The 16,169-nt window shown below is 40.5% G+C and overlaps 1 protein-coding gene and 1 long non-coding RNA gene across 3 annotated transcripts; one reads left to right on the forward strand and one right to left on the reverse strand.

Moving 5' to 3' along the window:
• Positions 1–29: 29 nt before the first annotated feature.
• zgc:153044 (dual specificity protein phosphatase family protein) lies at positions 30–3,389 on the reverse strand. Of its 2 annotated transcripts, none has more exons than XM_020471922.2 (2): positions 3,311–3,389; positions 30–826 (listed from the first exon to the last, which is right to left on the reverse strand). In XM_020471922.2, the coding sequence occupies exon 2, from the start codon at positions 745–747 to the stop codon at positions 205–207; it is 543 nt and encodes a 180-aa protein (XP_020327511.1). In that variant the 5' UTR covers positions 748–826; positions 3,311–3,389; the 3' UTR covers positions 30–204. The 2 variants fall into 2 exon arrangements, with proteins under 2 accessions (XP_020327511.1, XP_020327515.1); XM_020471926.2 differs by having other exon boundaries at positions 3,308–3,383.
• A 929-nt stretch (positions 3,390–4,318) lies between these two features.
• Positions 4,319–15,627, forward strand: LOC109872070 (uncharacterized). Its single transcript, XR_002252395.2, has 4 exons — positions 4,319–4,710; positions 4,834–4,938; positions 5,628–6,253; positions 9,925–15,627. It is a non-coding gene; the product is annotated as an uncharacterized LOC109872070 (long non-coding RNA).
• The last annotated feature ends 542 nt before the right edge of the window (positions 15,628–16,169 follow it).

Genomic DNA, 16,169 nt, shown 5'->3' on the forward strand with positions numbered 1-16,169 from the left:
TTGAAGTTGTAGCCTTTACAAAACAGACAAACCTTTGTTTAGTTGTAAATGGTAAAGAGACATTGTACAACTAATTTTTATTTCTGAATCAAAGTTTACAAATACATTTGAGAGGACCACTTCCAACTCAACATACTGGATATAAAACGAGTACTAATGCATTTTTACAATGGGGTTGATAATCACTTTAACAAACAGTGCATGTCAAAGAGGAAGCATATCTTTGGTCTCCTCTTCATAAATGTCAGGTATTTCACCCATGGGGGATGTGATCATTGTGACCGTGGCACAACCACGGAGCTTGCGTTCATACTGGATGAGTTGCTTCCAGAATCCACTGTTTGGTCTAATAATAGGTCGACAAGATTTGACCTTTTTGTGTGCCTCCAAAAGTGTAATTCCATGGTACTTCATTAGATACACCAAGCATAACGTAGCTGAGCGACTCACACCTGCATTGCAGTGAACCAATGTGCGTCCACACTGCTCCCCAACGAGCTGGATTTTATCCGCTACCTTATCAAAGAAGTCGCTCAGAGGAGAAGATGGAGAGTCTGTAACAGGTATATGGACATATTCCACCTCTGCAGTGGAAGTGTTTGTGATGTTTTGTGTGGCATTGATGATGCAGGTGATGTTTAAACGAGATATGACAGCCTTATCATTTGCAGCTCTGCCGTTGCTGAGAAAAAGGTGTTCGGTAATTTGACACAAACCGGCAAGTCTCTGTTCACCAGACTGATGCATGGAAACAGGTTAACCAAAGGAAGTACGTAGGCAATGTTGTGTGTGGACCACAGATAGCTGACTGGCAGACAAGATGACACTTAAAATAGATGGGAGAAAGATACTTGTTAGGCAACAACACATGAATTGATAGAATAATCTGGCTGCATTCCAAGCACCTGCAGACTACTTAACAGAAATCTAAAAGCATTGGCTTGGTGGATACATGGGTTCCATCTTTCACAAATCTCCCTATGTAGTGCACTACTTTGATCAATGCCCATAAGGCTCCTGTCAAAAGTAGCTACCTATAAAAGGCAGCTAATAGGGTGCCATTTGGGACGCACTCATGGGCTGGGCTAGGGGGGTGTTTCCACTATATTTCTTAGACCAGTCATTTCCTTTCAAATTATTGAAGGGAAGCAAATAAGTGTGTCATGGCCATATGTAGCGGACATCACGCTGCCTGCTTAGCAAGTACCCCCTACTCCTGATTAGGCTCACACCGAGGCTTGAAACCAGGACCTCTGCCTTGTTAGCACATGTGACCGCTCGCACGAAGTGTCTTACCAGTTGTGCCACGCAATAAAGCTAGTTATTCGGCAGTGCATGTGGACATCCCCATGTGCTACATTCACCCCTCAAACTTACTCCACAACAATCCTAGCGTTGAGCTGAGAGCAACTGCAGATCGGAGTCAAAGCGCCATTTGTCACGCAGCTTGCAAATTCAGGTAGATCCCTCACCGTTTTGTTTAAGAAACTTTTTGCAACGGCGTAATGAATACGTGCCAGGTGTTGAACATCACAGGTAGGCCTACCACATAGGGGGCCTTTCTTTGCAGCTATGCCTTAAAATGGGCAGCACCATTGAGGGCTTTCTCCATTTTTTAAGTAGTCAAGGGTGTTTACTGCCACCTGAAGTGTGTTGTCTGAACAGGTATAAAAGACAAGGTTGCTGATTTACTGCCCTCTACAATTATGGAACGTTTACTCTGGAGTATAATTTATTGGCCGATCTCTCCTGATGACCTGGAGGGAATTATGTGATTATTCCTTAACCCATAGGAAGTCCCATCCAGTTGACTACTTCAAAATGGTGAAAGTCAAGTCCAGAGACAGAAGAGACATCTCACTCACTTTTTTCTGGTTCATATACAGCACGTGTCAAACTCATTCCATGGAGGGCCGAGTGTCTGGGTTTTTTGCTCCTCCCTTGTACTTGATTAATGAATTAAAGTCACTAATTAGTAAGGAACGCCCTCACCTGGTGGTCTAGGGCTTCATCGAAAGAGAAAACATATACCCGCAGATACTGGGCCCTCTGTTGAATGAGTTTGACACCCCTGAATTAAGCAGACCAGACCCAGCTGCAATCGTATTGGTGCCTATGGGACAGTAGCCCCTTAAGACAGGGTTTCCCAACCCTCTCCTCTGGCCCCCGCAGACTTTCACATTTGTGCTTTAACCCTAAACTGGCAGACCTGACTCAATTAGTCAAAGGCTTGATGATTAGTTGGCTAATTGAATCAGGTGTGCCAGTTTAGGGTTTAAACCAAAATGTGAACGATCTGGGGATGGGGGGCCCAAAGGAGAGGGTTGGAAAACTCTGCTTTGAGCAGACAAGTGTATTTCTTTTCAATGGTAAGCAGCCTGAGTAAGACATTCATCCACTAATTTTGACAAGTTTTCAATGGCACTGACCATGCTAAAACAGGCTTTGGGGCACTAGAGTTAATATTGTGCTAGAGCTGTGTAAGTCGGCCTTAAAGTATATATGTTGCAGCTTTTGAAACAATATTTAGGAACTCAGTCGGGGGCTCAATTTATTGAGTTAGAATAGACTACACAAGGTGCAATTTCGAGATATGGTTATGGTCTTATGTCAGTCACTCAACAATATTTTAGATTGGTAAATTAGTCTAGTCATCTACCTAAACTTGAAGTAATTATGGCCGAATACCGACCGGGCTTGGGAACCCCATTGATTTAGTCACTCATATCAGATATCATTAACATGGCAAGTGTAGAATTTCAGGAAATGAGCTTTAACTGATTATTTTATCACCACGTTCGAGGGGATTGAACGGAGCAGAATCACTAAAACAAGTCCCCTGACCTTGCATCCCAAATACTAAAATGTATGATCAGCTCTCTGTATGACTAACCTCGTAATCATTTGTGCAACGAGTCTGAAATATTTAGCTAACTGCCTGGAACGTAGCCAGAATCTCTAGCCTCAACCGACCAGGTGACTGCGCGATTCCTTTTCACGTCGTTTCATCTGCGTCCGACTGGAACATATGCAGCCGGCTACACACACACACGTGTCCCCCGGCGACCGGCTCTGCATTAAACATGCTCCATTCAAATGCAAGGGGGTCGGGTGCCCCTTTAACGCGCTTTAATGGGGAGCCGCCGGGGGGATGTAAAAATATCTCCATGCAGCTAACAGCCAGCCAGTTGCTAGGAAGCGGCTAATCAACAGCAACTTGTACATAGCTCTGTTTATTAAAATAGTTCAATACTTTTGCCAAAATATAAATGTACCAATTATAAACATTGAAAGAATAAATACAAACTACCTCAATTCAGTTCGCGGGCTCACATTATTTTCAGGAAGAAGTAAAGTGACGTCTGTTCATTTCTCAGCTACGGAATCCCGAAGTGACCCTATCTTACAACGCGTTTCTTTTAAAGGGATAGTTTACCGAAATTACAAAGTGCTGTGTGTGCGATGAATGAAGTAGACATTTTAGCATAAGTATAATACAGGAAGGTCCAATTTATAATATAATATTTACACATGTATCAGGGAAGGGGGATTGGGGGGCAAGTGTTTTAAATTGTACAGTATTAGCAATAGTTAAGTCTGGTAGCAACAGGTGCTGTGTGTATGTACATACAGTACCAGTCAAAAGCTTGGTCACACCCACTCAAGGGTTTCTCTTTATTTTTTACTATTTTCTCCATTGTAGAATAATCGTGAAGACATCAACTCTGAAATAACACCTATGGAATCATGTAGTAACCAAATAAAGTGTTAAGTACCCACCCTTTGCCTTTTTGACTTGAATTTATACTCTGCAGCAGAGTTAACTCTGGGTCTTCCTTTCCTGTGGCGGTCCTCATGACGCACACCTGTTAATTGAAATGCATTCCAGCTGCATTCCACCTCATGCAGCTGGTTGAGAGAATGCCAAGTGCGTGCAAAGCTGTCATCAAGGCAACTTTGAAGAATCTCAAATATGAGATTCTTACAAAACACTTTATTTGGTTACTACACGATTCCATATGTGTTATTTCATAGTTGATGTCTTCACGATTATTCTACAATGGAGAAAATTGGAATTAGTAGATGTGACCACTTTTGACTGGTATTGTGTGTGTGCATATAATTGCTTTCTGTATGAGATTAAGTTCTTATTGAGATTAGGTTATAGGTGGTCACAGACAGGAGAAGTGTGTTTACATTTAATTTCTCAATGTCGTTGTGCAGGCAAGGCTATTATTAATGTGATAATTTCTTTCTTTCTTTCTTTAAAACAAACTGGACACGGATTACATTGTGGCATAGGATAGGCCCCATATTTACAGTATGCTTCATTATATTCTATCTCACCGCAGAGATTATGTTGTTGTAGCCTATTTGAAAAGGTTGGGACAGCGCATAGACACGTTTCGATTAGAGGGGACGCAGATGGTGGAGGAGACCTACGGGCATTCTGTCACGAGTTTGCAGTAACAATAGGACGTATATTTATGGCAGCTGGAGTCCGTAGCCTACACGCGCTTGTATACAAAATACAGACATCTGCATACTAGTAATTCCTCATGCCATCCAAACACTCCTTTGTCCAGTCTTTTTATTTACTCTCTTTTAACCGCCCATCAGAGGCAGCTGCTCGCCATTTACCAGACCTCTGCTCAAGCAACGTGACGCACTCCACAGCACGTCCTCATTTTAGAAGAGATTGACGCATGGGTAAATTGGAATAGGTTTTTGTGCACTGTGCTTCAAAAAACAATTGGTAAGGATTCGCTTTTAATTAAGAATATCTACACCTATATGAGTGATAATTTTGCACATCTCTCATCCTACCCGAAGAGGATCGGACAGCTCGAGCGTTTCATCGCACCCTTACTGACTGACACAGATGCTGCGAGACTGGTGCATTGTGGACCGGCGGTCAAATTTACATCATTGCAAAAGGTGGGAGACCATTGACCGATTTTCTGATATTCGTTTAATAACATGACATTTCCTTCTACATTTTAATGTGTGATGAGCTTCCAAGACCGTAGCCTCAGACATACAATTGTTGTCCCATTTACATCATGCGCAGGAGAACATTAAAACAATCATAATGTATGGTGTTTAATCATTCAAGCTGGGTTTGACAAATCGTCATTGCGAGGTGCATTTTGAAATTATGTTTTATGATGCGCTCGTGTAGCACGACAGATTTATAAGAGCTAAATACCCTTTCAATACCCATTTCAGTGAAGTTTAAAGGCAAACACCTAATACAAGAAGACACGCACACACAAAGCTCCGCAGGACCAACTAGTCTAACCCTACATTAATAATTGAGACATTTGAATGCAGCAACAGCGCAGTGAGTGTGTGTGTGAGCCACCACAGCATCATGTGCCTTGTCCGTTTTGGCAATCTGCTGTTCCACGATGGAGTTTAAAAAATGTAATCATAGGATAGGAATAATCACCATGTAGTTTTCTTTGGGCAGACATTCATGCTTGCTGCCCCTCTATGGCATCAGCATGTGATGATGCAGGGGTAGTGTGCATCAATCTAGTTTTATTACAAACAATTCTTATTTCACCCTGTCCACCTCCACTGCTGATGTTTAAATGGTGCTAATGGATGCCCTCTGTATACAGTGGCCAAACCCACAGCCCAGCTGGCAGGATGCAAGTCCCCATGACGACTGGGGTGCCCTGGTGTCCCTGACGGACTGGTGAATACAGGAGTAGGGAGAGACAGATGGGTATGTGTCCAGTATATCCTCATACTGTGGAGGGGGTTCTTGTAAAGGCAGAGGTTTAACAGCCGTTATTGATGGTAATTCTGTTTTGTGTGCTCCATTCCTTGATATTTTTTTATTGACTCTTGTTGGTATTAGTGGGGGCTGCCGTAACAAGTTATTCATTTAAATGAGGTTAGTTCAAGGTAAAACATGTCAAATAAGTTAAAAGGTAATTCAGGTCCATTAGATACTGTTCCTCAACGCTTATGATTCTTGGTGATTTTGCAGCTTAATTTAGTAACTCTTCATAGTATCTATTGGCAGTGGTCAAGGCCAATGGTCCAGTACGTCCTTGGTAGGGTTTTGGGGACAGGTGTTCCAGGGGGTTGCGTTCCACTTTCTGCTGCTCTCTGCTCTGTGTTTATCTCCAGATATATCCTGAGGAAGATGCTGGGAAGGTGCCAGCCCTCAGAGCCTATTTAGATGAGTCCACAACATGTCCTGACTGACAAGGCTGTCAACAAAGCTGTTTTTAAACAGGTAACACTATTTATCAAGCTAATGTAGATTTTCATTGAAGTCATTGACTAAGACAGCACTATTTTTTGCTAAATGACCTTGTTAATTAAGGAGACCATCTGGTAACCTACATTGAGGTAGACTGTTTTCTCTTCTCTAGATATGACTGAGGCTTTGTTAGGCGTTTGAGCAATGAGACATCTCGTTACACACTGGTTCAAGGGCCTTATACTCACACAAAGAACAGTGCTACCATTGTGCTGTACAGTATCTCCTCGTGCTGAGAGAGGGGGAATATGAAAGGGAGGGTGAGACAGAAAGTAAGGGATTAGTTTAGTGTGTTTATACAGTTGAAGTCGGAAGTTTACATACACTTAGGTTGGATTCATTAAAACTTCATTAAAACTAACTCCACAAATTTCTTGTTAATAAACTAGTTTTGGCAAGTCGATTAGGACCTCTACTTTGTGCATGACAAGTCATTTTTCCAATAAATGTTTACAGACAGATTATTTCACTTATAATTCACTTTCACAATTCCAGTGGGTCAGAAGTTTACATACACTAAGTTGACTGTGCATTTAAACAGCTTGGAAAATTCCAGAAAATGATGTCATGGCTTTAGAAGCTTCTGATAGGCTAACTGACATCATTTGAGTCAATTGGAGGTGTACCTGTGGATGTATTTCAAGGCCTACCTTCAAACGCAGTGCCTCTTTTTTTGACGTCATGGAAAAATGAAAAAATCAGGCAAGACCTCGTTAAAACAATTGTAGACCTCCACAAGTCCGGTTCATTCTTGGGCACAATTTCCAAACGCCTGAAGGTACCACGTGTACTATTGTTTGTACAGATGAACAAGTATAAACACCACGGGACCACGCAGCCGCCATATCGCTCAGGAAGGAGTCGCGTTGTGTCTCCTAGAGATGAATGTAATTTGGTGCAAAAAGTGCAAATCAATTCCAGAACAACAGCAAAGGACCTTGTGAAGATGCTGGAGGAAACGGGTACAAAAGTATCTACAGTGGGGCAAAAAAGTATTTAGTCAGCCACCAATTGTGCAAGTTCTCCCACTTAAAAAGATGACAGAGGCCTGTAATTGTCATCATAAATACACTTCAACTATGACAGACAAAATGAGAAAAAAAATCCAGAAAAATCACATTGTAGGATTTTAATGAATTTATTTGCAAATTATGGTGGAAAATAAGTATTTAGTCACCTACAAACAAGCAAGATTTCTGGCTCTCACAGACCTGTAACAACTTCTTTAAGAGGCTCCTCTGTCCTCCACTCGTTACCTGTATTAATGGCACCTGTTTGAACTTGTTATCAGTTTAAAAGACACCTGTCCACAACCTCAAACAGTCACACTCCAAACTCCACTATGGCCAAGACCAAAGAGCTGTCAAAGGACACCAGAAACAAAATTGTAGACCTGCACCAGGCTGGGAAGACTGAATCTGCAATAGGTAAGCAGCTTGGTTTGAAGAAATCAACTGTGGGAGCAATTATTAGGAAATGGAAGACATACAAGACCACTGATAATCTCCCTCGATCTGGGGCTCCACGCAAGATCTCACCCCGTGGGGTCAAAATGATCACAAGAACGGTGAGCAAAAATAAATCCCAGAACCACACGGGGGGACCTAGTGAATGACCTGCAGAGAGCTGGGACCAAAGTAACAAAGCCTACCATCAGTTACACGCTACGCCGCCAGGGACTCAAATCCTACAGTGCCAGACGTGTCCCCCTGCTGAAGCCAGTACATGTCCAGGCCCGTCTGAAGTTTCCTAGAGAGCATTTGGATGATCCAGAAGAAGATTGGGAGAATGTCATATGGTCAGATGAAACCAAAATATAACTTTTTGGTAAAAACTCAACTCGTCGTGTTGAGGACACAGAATGATGAGTTGCATCAAAAGAACAAAAGAAATTCATTAAATCCTACAATGTGATTTTCAGGATTTTTTTCCTTCTCATTTTGTCTGTCATAGTTGAAGTGTACCTATGATAAATTACAGGCCTCATCTTTTTAAGTGGGAGAACTTGCACAATAGGTGGCTGACTAAATACTTTTTGCCCCACTGTATATCCACAGTAAAACGAGTCCTATATCAACATAACCTGAAAGACCACTCAGCAAGGAAGAAGCCACTGCTCCAAAACCCAGACTACGGTTTGCAACTGCACATGGGGACAAAGATTGTACTTTTTGGAGAAATGTCCTCTGGTCTGATGAAACAAAAATGGAACAGTTTTGCCATAATGATCATCGTTATGTTTGGAGGAAAAAGGGTGAGGCTTGCAAGCTGAAGAACACCATCCCAACCGTGAAGCACGTGGGTGGCAGCATCATGTTGTGGGGGTGATTTGCTCCAGGAGGGACTGGTGCACTTCACAAAAAAGATGGCTGCATGAGGAAGGAAAGTATGTGGATGGACAATTATGTGGATATATGGAAGCAATATCTCAAGACATCAGTCAGGAAGTTTAAGCTTGGTTGCAAATGGGTCTTCCAAATGGACAATGACTCCAAGCATACATCCAAAGTTGTAGCAAAATGACTTAAGGACAACAAAGTCAAGGTATTGGAGTGGCCATCAGAAAGCCGTGACCTCAATCCTATAGAAAATCTGTGGGCAGAACTGAACAAGCGTGTGTGAGCAAGGAGGCCTACAAACCTGACTCAGTTACACCAGCTCTGTCAGGAGGAATGGGCCAAAATTCACCCAACTTATTGTGGGAGACTTGTGAAAGGCTACCCAAAACGCTTGACCCAAGTTAAACAATTTAAAGGCAATGCTACCAAATACTAATTGAGTGTATGTAAACATCTGACCCACTAGGAATGTGATGAAAGAAATAAAAGCTGAAATAAATTCTCTATTCTGACATTTCACATTCTTAAAATAAAGTGGTGTTCCTAACTGACCTAAAACAGGGAATTTCTACTAGGATTAAATGTCAGGAATTGTGAATAACTGAGTTTAAATGTAGTTGGCTAAGGTGAATGTAACCTTCCAAATTCAACTGTATATAAATCCACCGCATTTTAACAGAGCAGTCGACCTATACTGCCAGAGAAAAAAGGCAGAGAACAAAACAACCTGAAAGCAGAACCATAACTAAATCAGATTAGTCTAATCTGCTTTCATGGCTGATGAGTTAATGTCTGACATATGCCAGATCGGCCTATAAAATGTTTGGTTGTGTCAGGTCAACCAAGAGCTAGAGAGAAATAGAGGCTGCATTTGGAAGTGTAACCTACATATGTGGTTTACCAAGGTAACACACATGTCCTAGAACTGTAGTAATTCTTAGAATCCCGCCCATTGGCAAAAACCTGATTGCACACACACAAGCCCTCCTTGTTTATGACTTGAAGTTTGTGACAAAATTAGTGACATTTCATGTGCAGACTGAAACAGTAAAGTGCAGACTAAATGTATGTTGTCCTCTTCACCATAGCACCATGTCAGCCTGAACCAATGCCTGCTTTTCTGCTCCCTCCATTTGTCTTAGTTGAGGTGTCCTCAATAAAACTGCCACTGACTTTCTCAGAGCCTGTCAAACTGTCTACTACTCAGTTCGTCTTCATCTTTCTCTGCTGCTCAGTTTTCTACACATCTTACTGTATTGTGTAAAACAGAACTCAGTGACTGTTGTCATGTCATTCCCCCTGCAGTTGTCAACGTGGTTCATCCTTACCGAACTGGGACGGGAACTGGGACCTATGGCTTTCACCCACTGAGAAAGGGGCACAACATTGGCATTCACTTACTGCTGATGGGGCACAGCCACACTTCTTTAGTTATCAATATGTGTTAGAAGTGTATCACCTTGCTGTGATTATTTGGATATTTTACTTAGCCTACTTAAAATGGGATTATCATTGGCACATTGCTGGTTCCCCTTTAACCTTTTACTGCAATGAGCAAAATCAGTCAGTGTTTCTTGGTTGTCTTAACCTCTCTGGGAGATGTGTAGCATCCCACCTCGCCAACAGCCAGTGACAGTGCAGGGTGCCAAATTCAAAACAACAAAAATCTCAATTAAAATTCCTCAAAGCATACAAGTATTTTACACCATTTTAAAGATAAAATTCTCGATAATCCAGCCACAGTGTCGGATAAAAAAAATGCTTTACAGCAAAAGTACCACAAACGATTGTTAGGTCACCACCAACTCACAGAAACACAGCCATTTTTCCAGCCAAAGAGAGGAGTCACAAAAAGCATGAGAAAATTAATCACTAACCTTTGAGCTTCATCAGATGACACTCATAGGACTTCATGTTACATACTACATGTATGTTTTGTTCGATAAAGTGCATATTTATACTTTAAAAAATCTCATTTTACATTGGCGCGTTACGTTCAGTAGTAAAACATGCAGTGATTGTGCAGAGAGCCACATCTATTTACAGAAATACATTATAAATGTTGATGAAAATACAAGTGTTATACATGGAATTTGAGATACTTCTCCTTAATGCAACCGCTGTGTCAGATAATTTTTTTTTAAACGTTAAGGAAAAAGCAAACCATGCAATAATCTGAGTACAGCGTTCAGACAACAAAGCAGCCAAAAATATATCCGCCATATTGTGTAGTCAACATTAGTCAGAAATAGCATTAGAAATATTCACTTTGATCTTCATCAGAATGCACACCCAGGAATCCCAGTTCCACGATAAATGTTTGATTTGTTCGATAATGTCCATTTATGTCCAAATAGCTTCTTTTGTTAGCGCGTTTGGTAAACCAATCCAAACGTGCGTTCAGGCAGGTCCAGCCGAATGGTGGACATAAAGTTATTACATCCCGTAGAAACTTGTCAAACTAAGTATAGAATCAATCTTTAGGATGTTTTTATCATAAATGTTCCAACCAGAGAACTCCTATGTCTGTAGAAAAGCAATAGAACGAGAGCTAACTCTCCCGTGACCGCGACTCAGAGCCTGTGGCACTCTGGCAGACAACTGTCTCAATCAGCTCTCATTCACCCCCACTTCACAGTAGAAGCCTGAAACGACGTTCTAAAGACTGTTGACATCTAGTGGAAGCCTTAGGAAGTGTAATATGACCCCATTTACACTGTATAGATTTCCCACTTCCTGGTGGGATTTTTCTCAGGTTTTCGCCTGCCATATGCTACTCAGACATCATTCAAACAGTTTTAGAAACTTCAGTGTTTTCTATCCAATACTACTAATAATATGCATATATTAGCATCTGGGCCAGAGTAGCAGGCAGTTTACTCTGGGCACCTTATTCATCCAAGCTACTCAATACTGCCCCCCCCTGTCACCAAGAAGTTAAACAAATCTACTATGAAACAAGAGTATACACCTCACACATGGTTATGGGCTTTAAAAAAATACCTGTACCATATTAGAAATACATTTGAAATGTATTCAATTTTGAGTTTGCATCCCAATATTACAGTTTATATACATCAAAGAAGACAAACATTACAAAACCATAGAAACACAGAATTTTCGGCGGGTTTTTGAAATAATGTTTAATGATAAAAGATATGAATAACATTCCACCCATGAGTCCATTTAGATGGAGATTTGGTCATTTGACTGCAGGAAAGGGCTACTTGTAGTCTTTTATGCCACATTGCTCAGGACTTTATTGGATAGGACCACATTTCATGCCATAAGAGACTCATAAGGGGTGGGGTTGTAGTGTTGTGTGTCTGACACTTTGGTGCTTTGCATTTCCTTCCCTGCAATACTGTTTAACTGAGGGATGCTTTCTCTCCCCTCCTTTGTAAAATAACTAACACGTTCTGATCCCCTTCCACACTGTTCAGCTGATCAAAGCACTGACACTGCAGTTGACTAACACCTCTCTCTGATGCCTGCTTCTCCTCATGCTGTCAGCACTGTCCTTTCTCTTCTCTGTAACCTTGGCAACACTAACGCCTTACTCACCTCCGATCTCTGACGTCTAACATGACTAACAAGATTGAGTCTGCTGAGATGGCCTTGCTGTTAATTTCAATGATGTGCTCCTAACCAAGCTAGCAGGGAGCATACCCATGACAAGCCTGTGCGGATGGTTTGGTAACATTAGTCTACCCTAACGTTACAGGAGTGTTGAGGATGTTAGAGTTGTCAGTGTGTGTAGCTGTGTTGGGGGTATCTCTCAATCTTACCACCCTAGTTTTTAGATGGTTTCCCGAGGCCTGGTTTGTCTTGTGATTGCTGCATGTACTGGTAACTCTGAGTAACCTTAGCTGGAGTCGTAAAGAACTAACCAACACTGGGGTAATCCTGGTTTACTAACCTGGACTAACAGTCTAACATTCACTAATCAACCAAACTGAAACCCAAGCACTGGAGAAGTGCCTTGTCTGACTCTCCCTGGTTAAAACCATCCTTAACCTAATGGTCTGTTAAAACCACTGTGGGTGTACATTGTGTGTTTAAGAGTGGGGCTGTTACTGTCATGAATATTCTTATACTCTGAAACCAAACCCCCAACTGCCAACAGCTCTCTTGTCATTCCTTAATATATACACTAACAATAACACTCTAATACCCAACAGTACTAACGTCTGCTAACAGACCTATTGTTACTAATACTCAACTGTACTATGGATGATGTTGGCTGGACTTGTAATTTCTAACACACTCACTAACCCTTTGCTTTGTGCCCTGAGTCTGAGACAGTCCTCTCACATTTTCCTGAAACCCTTCTCCGCCAGACACAGATCACCCAAAATCATATACAAGAACTATGTATTTATCCATCTGTTGTAACCTTCAGTGTGATATGTTTCTTGAGACATGTTACTTTTGGCCCCCTAAAGCACAATGGTGAGTGATTCCAGGATCTGGGATGGAAAGCTGGATCAACCACTAGATTTAAAGAAAAAGTGCACCTAGGTCGACCACACACTTCTGCTCAGGGTGACGATTGATTAAAAAAAAAAAAAATATATATATATATATTACAAATCGTACAGTAACTATGCTAAAGAATTGTATTTCATTAAAGCTGAAGTATTCTATCTTAACAAATGGCTGACAAATGTTTGTCCCTCTGTCCATTGTGTGGCCAACCTCAAAGGTGTTGCAGCTCAGTGCTTGGTTTGCAGTCTGCATAGACACTGATGTGTTATCTTCCAAGATAAACCAAAGGAAATAGCAACCCTTTCCTGCTTTACTACTAACTGACTGGTATACTAACAACCCCATATGAGGCCTAACAATTTGGCCATTGATTCATTGCTCTTACTAACATACTGTATCTTCCCACATAAAACAATGCTACATTTTACTATAGTACATGTAGTATCCGTACATGTACTATCCGTACATGTACTACACATGATCCAGTATCCCTGGATCATGTGTAGAAATTACACATTACAAATCATTTCGGTATACAATAACCGAAAAGACACTGGTTCGAATCCCTGAGTCGACAAGGTGAAACACTTAATCCTAATTGCTCCTGTAAGTCGCTCTGGATAAAGAGTCTGCTAAATGTCTAAAATGTAGAATAGTATACTGCACACTGTAGTATCCCTTGATCATGTAGTGCTTACTATATACTTTTGTAGTATACTATACTACACACTGTAGTATCTCTTGACTGTATAGTGCTTCTATTGGCTTGTGTAGTATACTGGTGAATAATACACTCCACATTGTAATATCCCTCTATTGTGTACTGCTAACTATATACTGTAGAATACTATACTACACACCGTAGTATCCCTCATGTGTAGTGCTTACTACATATTTTTATTGTATACTGTATAATACTAGATTAAATAATACAGCATTATCTGCAAAAAACACTAGTAAATACTACAGCAATGTCCAGTTTAAAACTATAGTTATACTAGATTATTTTAATTTGCATATGCTTCACATTCCCATCCCCCATACAGTGGTGTAAAGTACTTAAGTAAAAAATAGTTGAAAGTACTAGTCAAGTAGTTGAGGTATCTGTACTTTATTTTACTATTTATATTTTTGACAACTTTTACATTCCTAAAGAAAATAATGTACTTTTTACTCTTTACATTTTCCCTGACACCCAAAAGTACTTGTTACATTTGGAATGCTTAGCAGGACAGGATAATTGTCTATTTCACAAACTTATCAAGAGAACATCCCTACTGTCTCTGATCTGGCGGACTCACTAAACACATGCTTCATTAGTAAATTATGTCTGAGGGTTGTAGTGTGCCCCTGGCGATCTGTACATTTTTTAAAAACTAGACAATTGTGCCGTCTGGAATCTTTGTTTAAAAAAAAACTTTTGATAAAGTATATTTAAAACCAAATACTTTTACTCAAGTAGTATTTTACTAGGTGACTCTCTTTAGTTTTACTCAAGTATGAACATTTTGTGCTTTTCTTCATCATTGCCCCATATCTCAGTTTGTGCTAACTATGAGTGAGATGTCTACATGCCACGTATAGACCATATATTGTCTTCCCTACAGATTATAAAAAAATAGATGCTCTGAACTATCTGATCAGACTCCAGTTCTACCTACCTACCTACAGGTTATGGAACATTTGCTATTTTTGCCCAGCAGGTTTCCTCAAGGAGAAATCCTCCATTTCTGAGCCTCTCCCGAGTCCAAACATGAGTTTGCAAAGATGGGTCAAGATTGTAAGTACCAATTGGATGTCACAAAAAAGGGGTAAAAAGTACAAACAAATACTACAAAAAACCTCATAGTAAATACTAGAGCAATATCTGTAAAAACTACAGTAATTACTATAGTATTTACTATAGTAATATTTTCAGTATTTATACTGTAGTCAGCTTTACTACTAGAGTTATGTCCACAAAAACACTACAGTGAACTATTATATACTTCCGTAAAACACTACACTGAATACGATAGTATATAAATATAGAAATACTACAGTATTGAGCATAGTATACTATAGTATTTTTTTCATATGTGACTCTTCTTTTAATCCTGTCACCCACTCCACCCTGCCCCTTGGTGAGATCAAACAGCATCTAGAAGGCCATGCAGTATATTGTCTTTACTTCCTGAGTCATCATGAGGATAGACATCCTTGTGTCCTTGATCATATGACATTTTACTAACCTCCTGAAATGGAGTGAGAACACTAACTGTTGGGCGATCCCACGCCAGTGGGAGCAGAAAATATTTTTGTTATCTCAGATTGTTCTTTCAATTCTCACAGAAACTTCATTGGGAGGAAGGATGTTTGAAATGCTTTTATTTGTATCACAAACTGTTTGAGAGAATCATGATGAAAGTAAGAAACATAAAAAGGAAATAGTCAAACAAAATAACAACTATATACAAGGAGTACCGGTACCGAGTCAATTTGCAGGGATACGAGGAAATTGAGGCAATATGTACAGTTGAAGTCGGAAGTTTACATACACCGTAGCCAAATACATTTAAACTCAGTTTTTCACAATTGCTGACATTTAATCCTAGTAACAATTCCCTGTCTTAGGTCGGTTAGGATCACCACTTTATTTTAAGAATGTGAAATGTCAGAATAATAGTAGAGAGAATGAGAATTTATTTAATTTAATTTCTTTCATCACATTCCCAGTGGGTCAGAAGTTTACATGCACTCAATTAGTATTTGGTAGCATTGCCTTAAACAATTTAAACTTGGGTTGCCTTCCACAAGCTTCCCACAATAAGTTGGGTGAATTGTGGCCCATTCCTCCTGACAGAGCTGTTGTAACTGAGTCAGGTTTGTAGGCCTCCTTGCTCGCACACGCTTGTTCAGTTCTGCCCACAAATTTATAGGATTGAGGTCAGGACTTTGTGATGGCCACTCCAATACCTCGACTTTGTTGTCCTTAATTAAGCCATCTTTTTTTGTGAAGTGCACTAGTCCCTCCTGCAGCAAAGCACCCCACAACATGATGCTGTTACCCCCATGCTTCACGG

The sequence above is a fragment of the Oncorhynchus kisutch genome, linkage group LG3 (assembly GCF_002021735.2).
Source record: "Oncorhynchus kisutch isolate 150728-3 linkage group LG3, Okis_V2, whole genome shotgun sequence".
Classification (NCBI taxonomy): Eukaryota; Metazoa; Chordata; class Actinopteri; order Salmoniformes; family Salmonidae; genus Oncorhynchus; species Oncorhynchus kisutch.